Source organism: Notothenia rossii, assembly GCF_949606895.1.
Source record: "Notothenia rossii genome assembly, chromosome: 2".
In the NCBI taxonomy this organism is placed as follows: domain Eukaryota; kingdom Metazoa; phylum Chordata; class Actinopteri; order Perciformes; family Nototheniidae; genus Notothenia; species Notothenia rossii.
The window spans coordinates 26,151,778-26,173,153 of record NC_136904.1 but is presented as its reverse complement, the minus strand read 5'-3'; the positions used below and the strand labels follow the sequence as shown (position 1 = coordinate 26,173,153).

Sequence of the window (21,376 nt, the reverse complement as noted above, 5' to 3'; positions counted from 1 at the left end):
ACAGGGTGCACACACAGTAACTGGGGATGGTAAAAAAAAAAATGTAAGCATAATATCCTGAGCTTGGCCAAAATATTTTTCTTATACTTTTAACAAGCCATCATTCAGATTCAATTAAAAAAAAAACATGGAAAATTATGTTTTTTATTTTTGAATACCCTAGCTGAAATGGCACCGAATGCTAGGAATGACCCAAATGCAGCAAATGTAGAAAAACTAAATAAGCATGTTACATTTATATTTCCCGCTTATATGTACCTGTAACCGCAACATCATTCTGTTTTATTTGAGAGCTGCTTGAAAAGTGAGAGGGGCTATCGCAATATTTATGTATGCATGCTGCATACCATTAAAAAGTACAGTTACCACCAGCTATTTGTGATACACATGTTAATCCAGCCTTTAATTCGCAGGTAGTCTCGCAGCGCCCGCTGGGAGTTTATCTGCTCATTGGTGGTACATGGGTGAAATCACATGACTTACTATTTATACATAAATAGTTCTGCACTGATATCGAAACTACGGAAGGGCGTCCCGCGAGCAGAAGAGGGGGGTTTTGTATAGGACGTCTAGGTGACCCCTGCTGCTGCGGAAGGAGGTTGAACCATTAACCTGCCCTTCCTGGAGATCTGAAAGGCAAGTCTGGCTATTATAAAGCAATCAACTAAATATTTTAAGATGGAGGATGAAGGACACTGGTTGACTTTGTAATTTAGTGAAAGATGGAACATTCTTTTTCTAACCACAAATAAAAACACAAATCAGAGTAGTACACATTTCTACACTTTTATTTATTTTTTGGTGATTTTCAGTTTTTTTTAAAGACCACTAGTAAAAATAATCAATTGGCCTACTATTGTTATGTAGGGTTGAGGTGAAGGTGTGAGGATGTGTGTCTGAGTCCTGAGCTGTCCCCCCCTAACCTCACAGCATTTAATCTGATTTCTCTGCCCTGTTCTCTCTGCTTCTGCTTACAACAACCAGGCCAGACTTGGCACAGTTTCCCCCCCTGTGCCGTCATAATTCCAGATCTCGCGAACAAGTCCGTGGTGTGTAATCAACCCTGGGCCCTTGGTGTGTGTGTGTGTCTCGTGTCCTGTAGAGCTGAAATGTCACTTTGCTGTCAGTAGGCCTCGCAGCACAGACGGCCTGACTGTGACTTTGGGGCTCAGGAACTACTTTTTGGGGGGGATTATAATGTGCTTTTTTATTTGACAGTTACTGACCTCTGTTTGTTTGTGTTCATATTCAAGAGCAAGAGGGAGTCTCAGGGCCGACGCTCAGTAGCCATGTCGTCCCTACTGCGCTGCATCTCCAGCTCTTCTGTCGCTTTGCTTCATAAAGGGGTCCGTCAGAGGATTCCTAGAAGCAGGGATTTCAGGACCTACCCTGTGTTAAGGGACCAAGAAGCCTCCAGAGGTAGGAAATGCACATCTGTCTGCTTAACCTTTCAATCTTTTTCAAGATGACAGCTCAGGTCTGCATGCTGTCTTTTGGTTTAGATTTTTACTCTGTTTTTGGGTTGAGTAATTAGAGTTCACTTAAGGATATTATTATCTGGCAAGAAGAGTGGAAAACTCCACAGATCATGAACTGTTTGCAACAGGTTGCTAGAAATCTTCCATAAATAGGGAGAGCTGTAGTGAAGTGAGACTGAGGCTATGCTTACTGTACTTTGAGAGCAGAGCTGCTAACATGTGAGACCATGTAAGAGGTCAGTTAAAGGTGACACGTAAACCTTTTACTCCTGTCCAACATTATGTTCACAGACCATTGTTTTTGGAGTCTGTTTTCCGGGCAGATGTCACAGAGTGTTTGTGAGAGTTTTGTTAGTTACTGAGTGCTTTTAAGTTTGAATTGTGAATGTGTCAGTGTGGGAGTGCAGGCCTCTCTGCGTGTGGTGGCTCCGAGCCAATCACCTGCTAATAATGTCTCCATGATGGCGGGGTCACTGTGCCGTGTATGGAGAAAAAATGCGTAACCCGATACTGTTCCAGGCCACACAATCTCCGCTCTACACGCATACTCTCTTGTGTTAAAAAACCCAAAAGATCCCCTTTCTTTTAATAATCATTTTATATAGTGATATTGATTTCTGTGTATAAAGCTGTGTTTACATTTTTTCAAGAAAGAGCTGTTTAGAACTTTATATGCTCTGCAGACTCAACTTTCAGCTGCTCTGTGTGTTCAGGTGTGCTCTACAAGGACCTGGTGGTTGGAGTTCCTAAGGAGACCCTACAGAACGAACGCCGCGTGGCGTTGTCTCCTGCGGGGGTGGAGGCTCTGGTGAAACAAGGCTTTAACGTGCAGGTGGAGAGTGGAGCTGGAGAGGAATCCAAGTTCTCTGATCAGCATTACAGAGATGCAGGAGCCACCATCACTGACGTCAACGGAGCCCTAGGATCAGACTTGGTTCTCAAGGTTTGAACATATCTGCTATTTGGTCACCTAAGCACCATTCTTTGTGTAGGTTGTCTGAGTCAGGATATTGCTAAATTGCTGTAGGTTCGAGCCCCCACTTTGACTGAGGCAGACCTCCTGAAGCCTAACTCCACCTTGGTGAGCTTCATCTACCCGGCACAGAACTCAGAGCTGATGAAGAAGCTGTCAGAGAGGCAGAGCAACGTGCTGGCCATGGACCAGGTGCCCAGAGTCACCATCGCACAGGGCTATGACGCTCTCAGCTCCATGGCTAACATCGCTGGGTAAAGAAAACTTTCACTGAACCAAGCGTCTTTGAGCATTAGGAAAAGCGCTATCAAAATCCCATGTATTATATATTTGTAGCTGTTCAGAAATGTTTATTTAAAGTAAATGTGACTTTAATGTTTTTTAGGTACAAGGCTGTGGTTCTGGCTTCCAACCACTTTGGCAGGTTCTTTACTGGTCAGATCACAGCTGCAGGAAAAGTCCCCCCCGCTAAGGTATCTTCATATATGTTTGTCCTCTATGTGTTCACATTTTACAGTATGTATCATGTTTTCATGTGGATTATCTTCGTGGTAATTATATTTTCTAAGGTTTCTTTCATTTTTTTCCTCTTCTTGAAAGGGTAGTTTGGGGATTTTATTTTATTCTTATCCGGAGCAAGGGTTTAAAAGGGCGGAGGGTGTCGGATGCTTTACAGATTGTAAAACCCCCTGAAGCAATTGTGTTGGTCATTTTGTTGGCTTATACGTTGGGCAATTGCAATAAAATTGACTTATTATGCAGGTCAACATGGCCCTTTACATTAAAGTTCAATGCAAAGGGTCCACACCTTCTATAATAATGAATCGGCTGTACACAGGTCCTTGTTATTGGAGGTGGAGTGGCTGGTCTGGCAGCAGCAGGTGCAGCCAAGTCGATGGGAGCCATTGTCAGAGGGTTTGACACCAGGTATCAGAAAATAATAATTAATAATAATTTCGTACTCTGTTATGATGGGTGGGATGATCATGTCTTTGATAATAATCAAACTGTTTGTCGACCGCCAGGCCAGCAGCCCTGGAGCAGTTCAAATCGTTTGGGGCAGAGCCTTTGGAGGTAGACATGAAAGAGTCTGGTGATGGGGTTGGAGGTTACGCCAAAGAGATGTCCAAGGAGTTCATTGAAGCCGAGATGGCACTTTTTGCCAAGCAGTGTAAAGAGGTCGACATCGTCATCAGCACTGCCCTGATTCCAGGTCAGCCTCATTCACTCCATTGTTCTATATCTTTAAGTGTTTGAAGCAGATGAATCATAATTGATTGCATGGTAACAATGAGCCACTGTGGTGAATTTACTGATAACTACAACCCAAGTATTGGTGTGCAGAACTTGATAAACAAGCCATAACAACTCAATGAGCCCTTTTTGATGCATATCTGAATTATGTTTTCCGCCCCCTTGTGGAAAAAAAAAGAAAAGATACATGCAGCTTTGATGTGGATTCACTGACCTCTGACTATCCCTAGATTAAAAGATATTATGAACACCTGTCCCTGTGTTTCCTGTTTCCATGCAGGAAAGAGAGCTCCCATTCTGATCAAGAAAGAGTTTGTGGAGTCGATGAAGGACGGCTCTGTGGTGGTGGATATGGCTTCAGAGGCAGGGGGCAACATTGAGACCACCAGGCCTGGAGAGCTGTACGTTTACAAGGTGAGATTTCCGCAAAGCCAGCAGACTTTGATAGATAACATAAATGTCTTGGAAGCCTGTCTTTATGTCAAAATAATATTTTTGTATCTTTTAATAACTAGGGAGTAACTCATATTGGCTACACAGACCTGCCCAGCCGCATGGCAACCCAGGCCAGCACTCTGTATTCAAACAACGTGCTAAAGCTGCTGAAGGCCATAAGCCCAGACAAGGAATACTTCCACTATGTTCCCAAAGATGAATTTGACTATGGAACAATTGACCATGTCATCCGTGGGACTCTTGTTATGAAGGTAGGTTTTCATTTGTTATAACTGTCTACTGGCAGCCTTCCTCCCTTTCTGAATCAGACCCTGTCATGTGTTTTTACTGCTCCAAATTAGTACTAGAAAACCCAATCCCAGCTGGGAACAGCTCGTGTTGGATCCCAGCAAGAATGTTCTAAAGGTTTCAAAATATACTTTTCCAGGAATGTTGGCTTTTGACAAATGGTTTATGGCAGAGAAGGCATGCAACCTCAATAGGACATATCAGTTTACGCATTTTTAAACTAAGCATTATTCAGACTCCTTAAAAGAGAATTTGTATTTCAAAACCTAACTGGTTCATGATTGCTGTTTGTTCAGTGTAATCTCCTTTGTGGTTCGTGAGTTTGTGTTTTGAGTGCTCTCACCATCCAGGCCAGATCTCCCACAATGCAGGACTCCAAGTCTTGATGTCTGGTTCTCACGCAAAACTCTGTGGACATCCTCTGTTTTCTCACACTGATACTCTTGTGTGTTTTACAATGTGCCCAGGAAGGGAAAGACTTGTTCCCGGCCCCACTCCCTAAAACAGTCCCCCCACCCCCAGTGAAACAGAAAACAGCCACAGAGCTGAAGGCAGAGAAAGCAGCGGTGATCTCTCCCTTCAAACGCACCATGACCTCTGCTGGCGTCTACACCGCAGGTCAGACACAAACCCTCAGATACAAGCAGAAATATTCAGGCTAAATGTCAACATCACTATGTTACTTGATTTGGAATGTCCTGTATTCTCAAATGGTAAGACATTTTTTATCTTATCAATTCTTACCATGATGTTACATTTTAATGCCAGTAAGTAGCAGATCCAAACAGAGCTAAAACAATGTATTTATTGAAAAACTGATTATCCATCTATCTTGATGATAGTTTAGTAGAATTTAAAGCAAACATGCAAAATAATTCATACAAAAAAGCAATCTTAAGACACTCCCATCGACCTGAAAAGGCTGTCATGGGAATATAACTTTCAGTATTTGATGATGTCTTATCATTTATAATAAAAGAAAAGCATGGTCTAAACGATTAGACCATGCTTTCAAATCTCTATGCCTTTTATCTCTTTCTCAGAGTTTTACTATCCATTAAAAAAGAAAGGCCAAGAAAAGATTGATAAAGAAAGATATGCACATGTATTGGTAATACATCTGTAAGTTGCAGCCATAGTTCAACAATATCACACTATGCAGCCACAGTTCAACAATATCACATTTTAAAAGTTTTAGCCTGTCTACATTTCTCAAAAAAAGAATATTCCTCAGAGATTGCCAAGTCTTAATGGAGCATTTGAATCCAGGCCCTCCGTTATAATTGGAAGACGTTTTTTGTTCAGTATGACATGCAAGTTCAGTTCTTTGAAGTTTTAGAGAAAAATATGAAACATCACGCTCACATAACCTTTTATGGAAATAGAACTGTTTTAGTTTTTTTATTATTCCATTATTCCATTGCTCTAAGGGTAAAAATATAATGAAAAAAACATCTGCATGTTTTTCCACTACATCATTATGGAAACATAACAACAACACTGCTGTGTTTCTCTGCAGGTGTTTCCACCTGTCTGGCTCTGGGCATCGTTTCCCCCAACGCAGCCTTCAGTCAGATGGTCACCACCTTCGGCTTGGCTGGACTTGTGGGATACCACACTGTGTGGGGCGTGAGCTCCGCTCTGCACTCACCCCTCATGTCTGTTACCAATGCCATCTCAGGTCAGAGTCAAAATAATTTGGTTTTGTCCAAATTTAAAGATGTTCTTCTGATGGTCTAAACCTGTTTCAATTTTCTTTTGCATCCGTCTGTCCTCTCTGGCAGGTCTGACAGCTGTTGGAGGTCTGGTGCTGATGGGTGGGGGTCTTACACCCTCCTCCGTGCCCGAGAGTCTCGCTCTTGCTGCTGCCTTCGTTTCCTCCATCAACATGGCCGGTCTGACATTCAGCACTAAAACACAGAAATAAAAACTGAACAATCATTGTCTGCCAGATCAAATGAAAACCAATTAATTTTCCTTCTTCGTACATGCAGGTGGTTTTCTGATCACACAGAGGATGTTGGACATGTTCAAGCGTCCCACTGACCCTCCTGAGTACAACTACCTTTACCTGCTTCCTGGGGCTGTGTTTGTTGGGGGATATGGAGCCTCGGTGGCTGCTGGATACAACATCGAGCAGGTCTCTGGAATATACTAAGAATACAACAAAGATATTTAAACAACCAGTATTAAAAGGTCCAGTGTGTAGGATTTATGGGGTCTATTAGCAGACGTATAATATGATGTGCAAGACTATGATTTCAGCGACATATTATCACCTGAAACTAAGAATGCTTTTATGATTTTATTCAACAATAGCCTTTTTAAGTAAAACAGAACTAGTAAAACTTGTCAGAAGTAAGTGCTACTTAAGATGACTGTGGCTGTGTTCACAGTGGGGACATCAAATGAATTCTAAAAATAACAATTATGTTAAACCAAATAACTGAGGTTAACGCAAGTCATATTATTTAATGTTTATGTTAATAGACTGATGTACGAATGTAACTGTAAGTTATGTTAATTATATTTTTCTATTTTGCCAATAAACACTGTCAGGGGTTGAGATCATAGATTGTATATGTACTTAATAACAGTCTATGGTTCAGACTGAACCAGCCCTTGAGCAGCAGTGGTCGATTGCTCTACCTTGGAGATCTCTACAATGAAGTCATAAATGTGTTGTTTTTTCCCCTCAGATGATGTACCTGGGCTCAGGCTTGTGTTGTGTCGGAGCGCTGGCAGGCCTCTCTGCGCAGCGCACCAGTCGCTTGGGAAACACCCTGGGCATGATGGGAGTGGCAGGGGGCATCGCTGCCACCCTGGGTGCCCTGAAGCCCTCCCCAGAGCTGCTGTCCCAGATGTCTCTGGCCATGGCCAGTGGGGGGACCCTGGGTAGGAAGCTTCCTGCGTTTAGAGGATCTACAATTGTGATACGCATGCTGATATACCGGCTTCTAAAAGCCTAATCTGGCACTGATTAAGTCAGTTGCAGCATAGAACAGACATTTCGGTCGTTCGCTATCCAAAGCCCCTAGGAAACATGCTGAGAAGTATTGGTAAGGGCGATAACTTCCAAAGAGGCCTCTCTGGGTTTCAGTCTCCAAAATAAACAAAATTAATAAGGCTCGGGCATTGGCTCTTTTTGAAGTTCAACAGTTTGTTTGGAAAACCACAAGACCACCATGAATGACTTACATCTTATTAACTTTGCATGCGACTCCTCCAGTCTTTGAAGAGTGTGAATTTTTCGCTAATTCACAACAGAACATTAATCATCCTGTCCAGATACGGAGATGAGTGTATTTCGTCATCATGTGTGAACAAACGTTAGAAGCAATTAGAGAAAGCAGGATGATAAATGATGTTTTAATCAACATGCGCACACAGGCAGCGGAGCATGAGGGTTTATTTAATGTTAAACTAGACACCCTATTCTGGCTTTGAAGATCAGGCCCTGTTTGTTGGAGTAAAGTAACTGAAAGCAGGTGTTTACCTTTTAACTATGTTGTTTTTTACTTAATATTTTCTTAATCTTTGTATTCAAACAAAGCCGGTGTGCATGAGAAGCGTGATGTGCTTGACTTAGCCATATAAACTGTAGTAACTTAAAGAGATGTACTAATATCTGTTGTTTGTTGGGTCTTTATATCTCAGGTCTGACCATTGCCAAGCGTATTGAAATCACAGACTTGCCGCAGCTCGTGGCAGCCTTCCACAGCCTTGTGGGGCTGGCAGCTGTATTCACCTGCGTTGCCGAGTACATGATTGAGTTTCCCCACCTGGACACCCACCCTTCCGCCGGCGTACTCAAGACAGTCGCGTATATGGGCACATACATCGGAGGCGTCACATTTAGTGGCTCACTGGTGGCCTACGGCAAGCTTCAAGGTAACGGTTCTAAATTAAATACCATTTCTGAAATGTTTAATTGTTCATTTGTTCAATAGTCTGTACAGTATGTCCTGAAGGTCTGATCAGTGTTCTTTATTTGACACAGACACACTAATATCTAAATAAACACACTGAGCTTTTCGTCCTCTGGCACTGATTGACTCTTTCATCTAGTTAAAGCCGTAGATCCTCTGGTAAATCCAGGCCAGAGCCAGGGGGTGCGGGGGAGGGGGAGGGGGGGGGGGTTGTGTCCCTAATTTACATTGCAGTGCATCTGATCAAGAGGAACACATGAGAAGCTTTTTGGGTAATTTGCTATGGGTACGGGGTTAATGGCTGTGGTTGGTGGAGGGCGATGGTCTGATTTGTAGATGGAGTTCAAAGAGTTCGAAGACACTCAACCATGCTTTGGAGTAAAGTGTATTTACATGTTTTATCTTGTAAAACTCTTCCTCTTTAGCCTCATCAAAGATTGACAACTACCCCCTGCATTTACAAAAAAGATTTTTTTGGGTTATAGGAATCCTGGACTCCTCCCCCCTGCATTTGCCAGGACGACACATGTTGAACGCCGGCCTGATGGCAGCGTCGATGGGAGGCATGGTGCCCTTCATGCTCAGCACCAGCTATGGTACTGGCATGGGCTGTCTAGTAGGAGTGTCCGGGCTTTCCACTATTATGGTGAGTCTCAATACTCCACTAAGCCGAGAGCATGTAAAGCAATAATATAATAAAATGACTAATGTATTGAAACGTTTATTTCAGTATGTACATTATCAAATTATTCCAATGAAGTTATGTTTTTCCTCTCTTTGAATATGCTGGAATGTAACGCAATCTCTCTTTTAAACACATGGAAGTAAGTAAACATTTCCTGGTGATGAAATTCTTGATAGGCGAGGATACAAATCCTTAAACTCCCATCTGTTGTTGCTGATTCCGATGAACCCTTTGGAATTTTGCTGCATATCAAACGAGTGTTTTTTTATTGGCTTTAATGGATTTTGACTAGCTCCTTGTTTTAATTCTACACAACTATCTTCCCAACAGGGTGTCACCCTGACGGCAGCCATCGGGGGTGCTGACATGCCCGTGGTCATCACCGTGTTGAACAGCTACTCTGGATGGGCGCTCTGTGCTGAAGGCTTCCTGCTGGACAACAATCTGATGACGATCGTGGGCGCGCTGATTGGCTCCTCCGGTGCCATCCTCTCCTACATCATGTGTGTGGTGAGTAGACGCACATGTATCCAGCCACATGTTACCTGAGCTTAGTGTCCTCTTCTCTCCTAAGGCTATGAACCGCTCCCTGCCCAATGTGATCCTGGGTGGGTACGGCACCACTTCCACCGCGGGGGGGAAGCCAATGGAGATTGTTGGCACTCACACTGAGATCAACCTGGACCAGACCATTGAAATAGTCAAAGAAGCCAGCAGCATCATCATCACACCAGGTACACACAGTACACACAACACAAGACGTTTGTGAGTTCACTGGGAGATTATAATGAATTTTGTGGCTACAATTTACATATTGGCTCACCTGCTAAGGGGGGGGTAAAATAAGCTAAAACTAAAACAAATTATATCTGCCAATATAAAGGATACATTTTTATAGGAGCCGGTGAACATGAAAATAATATGTATGAATTATTGGCATCCCTGCATGTCTGTCAAAGGTAGACAAAGAAAGGTGACAAAAACAATGAACCAGAGCTATCAGAGAGACAGACACATTACCCATGATTCAATTTGAATTAAATATTCAAATGTACAGATTCAAATCTTATCCTCCAGCCCAAAGTGGAGACACTGCTGAAAAAGACCAGAGCCCTTTAGGAGAGATTTATAACAAGGTTTGGGTTGAGATCAGACACTAAGACTTTAAACCAGATTCTCTCGTGGATCCTCCTGTACTCTCCAACTGCAGCTTTTCAGGCTGTCTGAATCAATAACCTCAACCATCACTTTCATTGGATTAATTGCATCTGACAACAAGGCTGAGCTTGACTGCTCTGCCAAAATGGGGATCTAAACTGTTTTCGCAGCACCTTTTGAAAGACTAGAAGAAATCACAAGGCTAGAGAAAATGTCCGGGATCTTGTGTAATTAATACGGCAGTAATTAATTAAACTCAGAACATACAGTATATTGAATCAGGGTAACCACAAGAGGGAGCAGTTTGCCCACAAATGATCCTGCAGCCACCTGGACCTGAGTGTCAGTATATGTTTATCATCAAATGGTAAAGTATGATGCATTTGATTTTTTGGTGTTGGATGGGAACCACATCCTGATTTATTAAACAGAAAAAGCCAGACTTGTATGACAACTGAGTTGTTGTCAACTGGCCTCATCAAGAGGAACCACTGGGGAAAAAATTGAATACTTGGATTGCTGTTGTTTTCAAGTGGCTCCGAACCAATTCAAGGACAGACGTGTGGTCCAACATATTGGTTCGATTACAGAAACAGTGAAAAGTCATAAGAGCTATTGATTCCAGACTCAAGATTTCTCCATGCGCTGTCAACAACAAAGCACGGCAGTGAGGAAACAGAAGGCTCCGGTTGTCTGGGGAATTAGAAGATACGGGTTACGGGCCACTCGCTTCAAAAAACTTGATTAAGGGTAATGCCGAACTCTACAAGGTGCCTAACTACCAGGGTTAAACAGAGGTTAGGCAGACCCAGGGAAAGAAGTTCTTTGCACGCAGGGGACCAAAAGCCACACCACACATGAGAATGGTTTCAGAAGAAAATGTCTCTCAGACTATTTAACCGCTATGATTAAACACAGAGAGGAGACTTGTGGTAGATGAGGACAGGGCGAAGGGGACAAAGGAAATAATGAAGCATAGAGGAATCATAGGGTTCATTGTTAGTGGAAATGGAAGATTAGATTACAATTACATTTGTGTATGCTATTGCATCTTAACTCTCTGTATGTTGTTTCCTGTATGTTCTTAGGTTGGGGTCTGTGTGCAGCAAAGGCCCAGTACCCGATTGCAGACCTGGTGAAGATGCTGAAGGAACAGGGCAAGAGTGTCAGGTGAACATCTGCACCCATGATCATCTTTATTTACAAAAGGACTGCCAATGCTTCCCTTTGGTGGCTTTGCCCTGATAGAGATTTTATAAATAATTGTTATGAGCCAAAAACAAACTCCCTACCAACACCAGAAATGTGTATTTGCAGAATTTCCTGTTTGCAGTGCAAAAGTACTTTTTAAAGTTTACCACACAGTACTAACATAAAGTAAAAGGAGACAAGGTACCCATTTTTAGCACATTTACTCAATTACTCTATTACGTTCAGATTTGGCTTGATTATTTTAATATTACCAAACCTTATTCTTATATTCCACCAAATTTCAGAGAGAAATATTGTACTTTTCACCTACTTAATGTTGCAACTATAAATCATTTTTCATCACACTACCCAAAAATATATTAAGTAGTCAATAGTAGCTTTCCCTTCACCTGGCTAGATGATACACATGCTACTTACTGTCTGGATCAGTAATAATCATTACAATACATATTCATTACGTTGCTACTCTTTCTTCAGTGAAATATCTTAATACAACACCACTGAATTAATAGTACAAATCTATCAATAAGTGTTGATGAGAAGTATAACTTGCTTCCATCTCGGACAGGTTTGGTATCCATCCCGTAGCCGGCCGTATGCCAGGCCAGCTGAACGTCCTCTTGGCTGAGGCTGGTGTTCCCTACGATGTGGTGCTGGAGATGGATGAGATCAATGACGACTTCCCAGGTACACTTTAGGTTTTTTTCTACAGAGAGCTCCACATGATTGAGAATATTACAAGATGAATTGTATTAAAATAATCTCATCCTCCTTTCATTTGCACATGGAGCAGCTTTGTGTTGCATCTTGATTTTTAGACATGTCATGTTATCAGGGCAACAGTCTTGTTTTCTTAGCAACCAGACATGCTGTGTGAGACACATGGTTCTGTTTATGACGGTGGGAGATAAGTGTGGTGCTGGGAAACCCAGTGACATTAGTGAGGATTGTATAAATGTGTAAACATCTGTGGCCCACAGAGACGGACTTGACACTTGTCATCGGAGCCAATGACACCGTGAACTCTGCAGCACAAGAAGATCCCAACTCCATAATTGCTGGAATGCCAGTTCTGGAGGTGTGGAAGTCCAAACAGGTTGGTCAACTTTTGATATGTATTGCAGTCCCAACATTATAACTGCATTCTTTTTTTCTGTGAATGTAAGTGACCATATCCACTCAAACTTTACTCCAGGTGATAGTGATGAAGCGTACCTTGGGCGTGGGCTACGCCGCAGTAGATAACCCCATCTTCTACAAGCCCAACACATCAATGTTACTGGGAGATGCCAAGAAGACGTGTGACAGCCTGCAAGCGAAGATCAGAGAGGCCTACTACTAAAGACCCCCCCCCCCCCCATTAGCTTAGCATTATGGACAGTAGCTATCAAGTACAGAGACAGGTTGACAGATTCTCACTATAAGCTTTCAGGATATATATTTATGGATTTATGCAACAAATGTGATTTTATTACAAAGATAGCCAAATTCATAAGATGATTTTTGGAAAATAAGGGACATAAATAACTCAGATTAAGTACTGATTTGTAAATAAATAGTATTCAAACGTATCTGATGTCAATTTCCTTGCCTTACATTCTATATTTGAGTAGGGAACCAAACTCGCTTTAACTTTGATTAAGGTGGCAGAGCATTACTTTTAGTTTTTATATCTCACACACAAGTGTCAAAAGCAAACTTCTGAATACATTTCCTTGTCGAATTAAAGAATAGATCAAGACATAGCTTTTTCCCACCGGGAAAAAAAAATACCCTAAATTAGGTGGATTTTATAATTTACTATAATCCAGTTTATTGCAACTGCTATTTGTTTTGATTTACTCATGTAGCAAACACACCATATTCATGCTTGGCAACTGTAATCCTTTTGTGTCTTATTGCATATTCTTAAACAAATAATATTTACAAAACAAAATATCACTTGGCAATAAATAAAACAAATCACAAATGAGCTTGCATGTAAATCTACTTCTCAGCTACAGATCCTAAGTCTCTTTAAACTGCTTTCTCATTTTCCAGCTGATCTTTCTTTTCTTGTTTTGATTTGTTGACAACTGAGTGTAGGTACGAGTAGAAAAAGAGAAGGTTATCATATTCTCCATTGTACTCCTGAGCAAGGCAATGCTTGTGGAAGTCCTTGAGAAAATAATAAATCGCCTCGATAGTAGCTAGGTAGGTGTCTGGTTTGCCCCTCTGACTCCGCCAGAAACACGTTTTCCTCGTCTTCAGCTCCACCCGGAGGATACCTGGAGGAGAACACATGTCAGTCAGAGTGCACACGCGAACACGGAGTGAGATCATGTTAAACAGAGATGTGGGTGAAGTGCATTTGCCCCTAATAATCACCAGCAGTCAGAGCTATTTAAAAAGCTGCACGATACAATCTGCCATGATTACCTTGCAGTCTCTCATCTGTGCTGATCTTGTTGGTCTGGTTCCATGTGCTGTCAATGAAGACCACCCTCTGTAAGGGATACGCCCTGGACTCCAAGCCCTTTGATTCATCTGAGGTCCCTGACCCTGGGCTGTCAGCAGTGTCCGTGGCCCCTGTCACTTCCTCTCTTTTCAGCCTCTTTATACAGGGTTCACCAGAGGGGCCGTGTGACCTGCTGTCGGTCATGTCGTGCAAACACTGGATCATGTCAAGAACCGAGACAGCCCCTGGACCCGGGAACACCAACACCACCTAGAGAGGCAGAGGGACAACACAGATTCAGAGTAGAACATTGTCGTACACACCAAGACCGGATATGTCCTTTCTTCAAATTTGATTATTTATACATGCCGATATTTAGAAGCACTGAGATAATATAACACAGGGTTGAACGCAGCAAATTAAAAGTGAAAGACGGAGATAATTGAATTGACTGAAACAGAGCCATTTCAGTTGAAAGCTATCTATTACAAAAAGCACACAAGGCGTGTGCACTAAAGCTTTGGTAATTCTGTATGTAAAGTTTAATTATGGTATTATGATTACATAACAAATGTAATGTTAATTAAAAGATAAAAAAAGGTGCACTGACAGAGGAGTTTTCCTAAATGGGTACAAGAAGGAAATGAAGCAGCAAAAATATGAAGACAATGAAGAGCAATGGAACTGAAATAATGGGTTCATAGATTCATTCATAAAAAAAAAGAACCTACAATTTTTTGATAACTTAATAAATGGTTATATTTTATAAAAACAATTTAAACTATTTCTTAGTTCAAACAACATCATTATGATAATTGCTTGTCTTTAATAAATTGAATAACTGGGTTTTTAACTTTCACATAAGACATTTGAAGATGACTTCACATTGATTTTGAAAATGTAACCAATGTAATTTTTTCTTATACCATATAATCAACATTCTTTTAGGATGCAGAACAACTAACCTTGTTCTTCTCGTAGTCAGGTATACAGGGGTAAGTGTATATGTTGACGTCGCTGGGTGCGAGGATCTTGGCATGGATTGCAGTGCTCTTTCCATCCGTCTCATTGGGATGCTTGATGATGTCTATCTTCACAGGAAGCTGAGCAACACATACAATATTAAGAGTTGCGTGCGTCCAGAAGACAGTTACAGTTCAACCACCCCATTTTTTTAATTTCAAACATTACTTTTAGGATTTTAAATTACATAGTACTGCTAAATTACAGCAGCTCTCTCAAAAGAAAAATCAAGAGAGTCCTGACCTCTAACTGACCTTGATTACAGGGATTTCTTGATGGCTGACACCCAGTAATGAGCAGCATGTGTAGCAGAAGAACATCCTTGATCCTCCACATTTAGAGCATATTGATCTGCCCCTCTCCTTCGCCTTCTCCAGCACCGCATGTGATGCCAATTTTAGACCTTGAAGAGGCTCCTTGGCTAGCTCACGGGTGTCTGATGAATCACTGGAGACTGTTGTTTTGTCAGGGTAACTAGAATGGAGATGCTGGTGTTGATCCAGGCTGCTCATGCTTGCTCTTAAAATGTTGACAGACCAGTGCTGAAGTATGTGGGCCCTACGGCTGGAAAAATAATGACAAACAAATCAAGCAAATATTGGAGGGCAGAAATTAATCAACATTTACAAAACTTTAAATGATATGGGCCCAATAATGTGGAAAAGCCATTAACAAGCTAGGGATTGCTATTCAAAAAGAGTCCACATGAGTTTTTTTCCCAGAAAATCTTAATTGTGTTGGAAAAATGTATATGTATTATGATTGCTTTTTTTAATCCATAAATTGTCATATGAATTATAATTTAATATCCTTTTCCTTTTTTTTAAGTAACTTGATATAAAATATGTGGACTTTATGATTTGTTCTATTGGTAGTGGTAGTTTTAATTAATATTAATGTTCTGAATTTATTTGACTGTTTATCATACTGACAAATCCACAATAGCAAAAGTATTTTCTTTCCAGACATTACATATTCCTAGTTTAAACATTGAATCAGCCATATTTACCCTTTAAAATACTGGCACATTATGAATCATTGTGGCAAAAATCTAGACAAGGGATTTTGTCACAGAAAGTGCATTAAATTAATAGCATTAAACCAGATTCGTTTTAGTCGACACTATAAGACTTTTGCAACTTGAAAAAGAGTGTGGAAATTTGTTTGCAACCTGACACTGGTGCATAGAGAGCAGAAGCTGTGTAAATGGTTGTTACGTGATTTAGCCACAAACACAAGTAGCTTAACAACGGTGCACACAAATCTGTCAAGCATGTGAGAGTTCGTTAACACAACAAGCTAACATTAAATACTTTCTCCCTCTATAGCTTCTCTTTAGCTCTGTGTCATCTGACGATAGACTAACCACGTACAGTACATCTGCCCCGGATTACACACCGTAGATTAGTTAACGTTACAGTACTCTCAACATTACCTGGTTAACTGGAGTGAAGGCATATTATTTTAGCAAACTCAGCATGTTTAGCTCCGTGCTGCTAGCAGACAAAAATCATACAGTGGCTAGGTAGGTTCACGAATACCACATACATAAAAACATACGTTTGTGTTTTTAAATTGAGTTGTAAGCAATACATTGTCCACTCACTAGTCAATCTCGATAAGCACGTGTCAACCGGTATGCATGATGTAAAACCATACGAACCATAACATTTTATCCATGTGTTTCAAGCTTATCCATGTGTTTCAAGCTCAACCGGGGTCATGGATGTTTAAAGAGGACTGGACACAGCGTCGTAGGCGGGGCCACCGGTCAGTCCTATGAGGGTTGCTCAGTAGCGTATGAAGCCAAAATAGAGCACATGTGAATTCAGAAAGTACCCGGATCATCCGGGGCCTTTTGTTTATACAGCATGCGCACTGGATTTTAGCGTAAGCCCCGCCTCCGATCTCCCGCTCTCGGCTCAGTCATCAGTTTTTATCGAATTTTACAATCGTTAAACCCTCGTGATTTAAAAAGTGTTTGTGCTGGGTAGTTTATTTAGCTCAAAAATACTTCTACGTTCTACGTCAGACGTCTCGTTCCCTAACTAAGTCAATGGGAAAAAGTATTTCTGGGCCGAAATCACTTGACTGAAGTTGTAGTACCACCGTTTGGACATTCCAAAAATCAGCTTCTATGCTGGTACATTCGACGAGGTAAGTGTCTTCTTCTACCCGGAAATACTGTCCCTGGTATAATGGACATTGTACTTTTGTTATTATTCTCAGGGCCGGCTCTAGACATTTTGGTGCCCTAGGCGAGATTATGATTTGGTGCCCCCCCTCCAAGCAATACACAATATATCACGAATAAATGAAAAATCTCTACAAAAGACCAATACACAGCAAAAACTGAAATATATTGACATGTTGGTTAAATACATAAAGAAGGTTTCAAATATATTCATTATTGTATGAACATGTTTTAATTGGGAGGTGGACGACACATCCTCTGGGGGGGGTCCCGGGGGTATGTCACCCAGGAAAGATTTTTTTTTTTTACATTTTAAAGTAAAATGCTTCAATCTGGTGCAAACACAGAATTACTAGAGAATACTATACTACTGTAACATTTGTGATATTGGGCTATATAAATAAACATTGATTGATTGACTGATACTAGATCTAGGGGGTACATCTCTAAAACACCCATATGAAAAAGATCGGTTTACATTTTAATAATCAAATAAGTATGTGAACATAACCAATAACCCATAGCCAATAACAAAATAAATGTAACATATTTTATTTTTGTTGTTCATTCATATCTTATTTTACCTACTTAACATTTATTTATTCATGCATATTTTTTTATATCTCCAGTTTTAAACGATATTTTTGGTTACTGTCCTATTACATTGGAATGATTTAAAACCTGTTTTAATTTACCCTAATAATTATAAAGGTGTGCCTTGGAAATACTTGTTTACATAAATTGCGACCAAACCGTTTGAGACCCACTGAGATAACTTAGACTAAAGTGAACTATCTAAACACTCAGAGTCCTTTACCTCACTGAGCTGTAGTTATCAGCCTCAATCCAACAACAATCCGCGGTACCGATGCATGTGCCCTCTCTCTCTCTCTCTCTTGCTCGCTCGGAGGCTAGCTCGCACTTTGGCTGTGAGCTGCGGGCACCAAATACGCCAACATCCCCCACTTTCATCACTTACAGCGCCCATCGTACAGGGCAAATGCAAAATGTTGTCGGCCCGGGGTGCAAAGGGTGTTTACTTTATTCAATTATTAATGTAAATGTGTTACATCAAGGGCAGAAAATTAGGCAGGATAAAAAAAAATGTAACATTTTTTAAATTATATTTCTTTTATCACAGCTCAGCGCCCCTCCGGATCTGGCGCCCTAGGCGACCGCCTAGTTTGCCAGTGCCAAGGGCCGGCCCTGATTATTCTGTTGCTTAGCATCGAATTTAGAACATGTGATTTGTGGAGAGTATTCACAACAACACTTGACGGCAAGCACTAAAATAAATAAATAAATAAAAGAAAAACGAGAACAACCCGGAAGAACCTCGTAGTTTATAGTCTAGCAGCAAGGCCTGCAACAAATGACAACAATGATTTTTTTAATCTTTTGGGTCTCCCATTAATTACATTGATTGTTGTCAAATTTTATTTTGGGGGAAAAAAAGTGCTTTGGGTTGTTCTTTAGAACTAGCCCAATCCCTGAAAAAGAGCCAAATGAGACCAGGCCGAATGTGGAAAAGGTGATAACATGTGTAGGCCTTCCATCACTTGCACCTCTCCTTTGCCTCTCCAGGTCTTTGATTGACTGTTGGCCGTCATATCTGTCAAACACTATGGCCACAAATTTGATTTCTTGTTTTCAATATATAGAAAAATATATAGAAAACAAAACAAATGTCCCAAACTACAGGAAGTACTTGAGGAGTAGTGGAAACAAGACTGCACTGTGCATGTTTGTGAGCAACTACATTGTCACTGCTGCCCCACAGAGACTACACTCAGGTGACTCCATCATCTTGGCAGGTGGATTTGACAAAGGGGAGGAGGTGAAGAGCATCTGCACAGCAGGATTCAGCAGTTTGACATCACTGCACAGTGATCAGGAGGAGGCAGACACAAGGATGGTGCTCCATGACATACATCTTGCAGAGTCATATTCCCGCATCATTGTGAGTTCTGATGACACAGATGTGGAAGTACTGCTCATATTGTCACGATCTGTCTGTGTTGTGAATTGTCATGTCTAGATCTGTCTTTGGATTCCTGTTTTATTTTAAAAAGTGTTCACTGTTCACCCCCCGTCTTGCCTGTTGCTTCCTGTCTCTGGCCGTTTCTCAATCGCGAGTACACCTGCTGCAGAGCAACTATTTCAAGTATACTACGTCATCGAGTGGCGCCGAAGGACTGTTTAAATGCATGTTAAATGCCCAGCATTCTGCGCCACTCTATGACGTAGTATACTTGAAATAGTTGCTCTGCAGCATGTGTACTCACGATTGAGAAACGGCCACTGTGTTCCCTCCTACCTGATTACCTGATTGTGTTCACCTTGTGCCCCTGTGTTTTCTCCTCCCTCCTCACCTGTGTCTTGTTGTGTGATTAGTCTTGTGTGCATTTAAGTTATGTTTTTTCTGTCTGTCGTTGTGAGATTATTGTTTGTTGTGTGTTGACTCTAGAGCTAGTCTTCACATATAGAGCTGTCCATGGCCAAAGCCCCAGCCTACATCAATGACCTGATCCACCCTCTCACCGCAAACCGGGCCCTGAGGTCCTCTGAACAAGGCCTCCTAAGGGTGCCCCGAACCAGGCTAAAGACTAAGGGGGACCGTGCCTTTGAGGTGGTGGCCCCAAGGTTTTGGAACAAACTCCCCCAGATATTAAAACCTCAGCCTCAATAGAGATTTTTAAGGGGCAGTTAAAGACCCACCTGTTCCGACAGGCCTTTGGGTCGTCGGAGGAGGTGAGTTAGTGGCTGTCTTTTTTTTATTGGTGTTTTATCGTATGTTTTATCCTATGTATTACCTGCTGCTGTTTTATGCCTTTTATTCTACATTTTATAGTTGTACTTTGAATTTTTTCCTGTGTACTGTACTGTAAAGCACTTTGTACATCTGTGTTGAGAAGGGTGCTATATAAATAAAGTTTTACTTACTTACTTACTAGAGCTCTGTATGTTCACTTGAAATAAAGGTATTTTCTGTTTAATCTGCATTTGGGTCCTACCTGCTTCACTCTACCCTGACAGAATAATCTCACCAAGAATGGACCCAGCAGACAGCCTGTTTGGTACGGTGACGTACAATTTAATGTGCTTAACCTGTTTAGCCCTGAGCCTGTTTTTCAGGTCTCAGGCTCGAAAATGACATTCCCAGAACAAATGACCATATCTTCCCTTCTAAAAGGGTTACATTAATAATCTTTTTTCTCAAAGTAATGATAAACCTGTGAGTTGGATATAGAAAAGTCAGAATCAATATAGATGTTTTTTATTTTAAAGAAAATTCAGATTGAACATAGTAAAAACTTTAAATTATAGTGTCCGTCCAAAAATTATTTTTTACTTAGTGAAAGCTACCCTTGGATGATGGGTTAGTAGACTAAAAGCTTTAGGAATCCAAAGTACAACATATAATAAGTACCCTGTATCAAGATTGATGCAAAAGAAGTGAAATCTGACCTTTTTAGAGAGATTTAGCAAAAAAAAACTTCTGGGGTCATTTGGTGGATTTTCCATATCTCTGGTCCCCCTTTGTCGATTTTGCTGATTGACATCTCTTTCTGACCGTTAGAGCCAATAGAATCGAAGGGGAATCTCCCCACACACACACATGGTAACCCGACCGATCTTCATTCAGAAAACAAGCATTACCGGGGTGAAAAACGCGTCATCTAAAGGAAACAGCGTCCGAGGGCATCTTAATATTTAATAAACTATCAATGTTTTATATCCATGTAACGGGAAGAAACTCAGCTAACTGATCATTTTATTATCTTTCTCCAAAAAAAAACACAATGCCAACGCATTACTGCACAGAAACTCACTCATAACACCCTTATTACTTATCTTAACTGCACATCCAACATATCGACTAGCATCGTGAGATGACACAGAATCGATAGGTACATACAGTGGGGCAAAAAAGTATTTAGTCAGCCACCAATTGTGCAAGTTCTCCCACTTAAAAAGATGAGAGAGGTCTGTAATTTTCATGCTAGGTATACCTCAACTATGAAAGACACTGTCTGATTTTTAAAGAATTTATTTGCAAATGATGGTGGAAAATAAGTATTTGGACAATAACAAAAGTTCATCTCAATACTTTGTTATATACCCTTTGTTGGCAATGACAGAGGTCAAACGTTTTCTGTAAGTCTTCACAAGGTTTTGACGCACTTTTGCTGGTATTTTGGCCCATTCCTCCATGCAGATCTCCTCTAGAGCAGTGATGTTTTGGGGCTGTCGCTGGGCAACACAGACTTTCAACTCCCTCCAAAGAT

General features: G+C 41.1%; 2 protein-coding genes and 1 long non-coding RNA gene across 8 annotated transcripts; 2 read left to right on the top strand and 1 right to left on the bottom strand.

The window, feature by feature from the left end:
• Positions 1–494: 494 nt before the first annotated feature.
• On the top strand, positions 495–13,004 carry nnt2 (nicotinamide nucleotide transhydrogenase 2). Of its 2 annotated transcripts, XM_079666485.1 has the most exons (22): positions 495–636; positions 1,254–1,419; positions 2,192–2,421; positions 2,506–2,705; positions 2,837–2,924; positions 3,290–3,378; positions 3,477–3,664; positions 3,986–4,119; positions 4,221–4,412; positions 4,917–5,067; positions 5,969–6,130; positions 6,234–6,344; positions 6,444–6,589; positions 7,149–7,344; positions 8,107–8,340; positions 8,864–9,024; positions 9,394–9,573; positions 9,638–9,797; positions 11,310–11,391; positions 12,002–12,120; positions 12,414–12,529; positions 12,629–13,004. In XM_079666485.1, the coding sequence occupies exons 2-22, from the start codon at positions 1,290–1,292 to the stop codon at positions 12,773–12,775; spliced, it is 3,216 nt and encodes a 1,071-aa protein (XP_079522611.1). In that variant the 5' UTR covers positions 495–636; positions 1,254–1,289; the 3' UTR covers positions 12,776–13,004. The 2 variants fall into 2 exon arrangements, with proteins under 2 accessions (XP_079522611.1, XP_079522610.1); XM_079666484.1 differs by lacking the exon at positions 495–636 and having other exon boundaries at positions 1,093–1,419.
• dtwd1 (DTW domain containing 1) lies at positions 12,882–16,724 on the bottom strand. 3 transcript variants are annotated; one of them, XM_079666487.1, is made up of 5 exons: positions 16,557–16,724; positions 15,148–15,457; positions 14,836–14,973; positions 13,852–14,140; positions 12,882–13,700 (listed from the first exon to the last, which is right to left on the bottom strand). In XM_079666487.1, the coding sequence occupies exons 1-5, from the start codon at positions 16,571–16,573 to the stop codon at positions 13,450–13,452; spliced, it is 1,005 nt and encodes a 334-aa protein (XP_079522613.1). In that variant the 5' UTR covers positions 16,574–16,724; the 3' UTR covers positions 12,882–13,449. The 3 variants fall into 3 exon arrangements, with proteins under 3 accessions (XP_079522613.1, XP_079522614.1, XP_079522612.1); XM_079666488.1 differs by having other exon boundaries at positions 16,500–16,652; XM_079666486.1 differs by lacking the exon at positions 16,557–16,724 and adding an exon at positions 16,329–16,479.
• A 60-nt stretch (positions 16,725–16,784) lies between these two features.
• LOC307030200 lies at positions 16,785–20,315 on the top strand. 3 transcript variants are annotated; one of them, XR_013805576.1, is made up of 3 exons: positions 16,785–17,050; positions 18,868–19,047; positions 19,482–20,315. It is a non-coding gene; the product is annotated as an uncharacterized lncRNA (long non-coding RNA). The 3 variants fall into 3 exon arrangements; XR_013805577.1 differs by having other exon boundaries at positions 16,793–17,050; positions 19,555–20,315; XR_013805578.1 differs by having other exon boundaries at positions 16,799–17,050; positions 18,902–19,047; positions 19,555–20,315.
• The last annotated feature ends 1,061 nt before the right edge of the window (positions 20,316–21,376 follow it).

Coding starts and splice junctions, on each gene's coding strand:
- nnt2 (XM_079666485.1), top strand. CDS start 1,290: ATGTCGTCCCTACTGCGCTGCATCTCCAGCTCTTCTGTCGCTTTGCTT. Junction 5,068..5,968: donor TGCTGGCGTCTACACCGCAG/GTCAGACACAAA, acceptor GTTTCTCTGCAG/GTGTTTCCACCTGTCTGGCT. Junction 12,530..12,628: donor AGGTGTGGAAGTCCAAACAG/GTTGGTCAACTT, acceptor ACTTTACTCCAG/GTGATAGTGATGAAGCGTAC.
- dtwd1 (XM_079666486.1), bottom strand. CDS start 16,351: ATGCCTTCACTCCAGTTAACCAG. Junction 15,458..16,328: donor CCTTCACTCCAGTTAACCAG/GTAATGTTGAGA, acceptor TTATTTTTCCAG/CCGTAGGGCCCACATACTTC. Junction 13,701..13,851: donor CACAGATGAGAGACTGCAAG/GTAATCATGGCA, acceptor GTTCTCCTCCAG/GTATCCTCCGGGTGGAGCTG.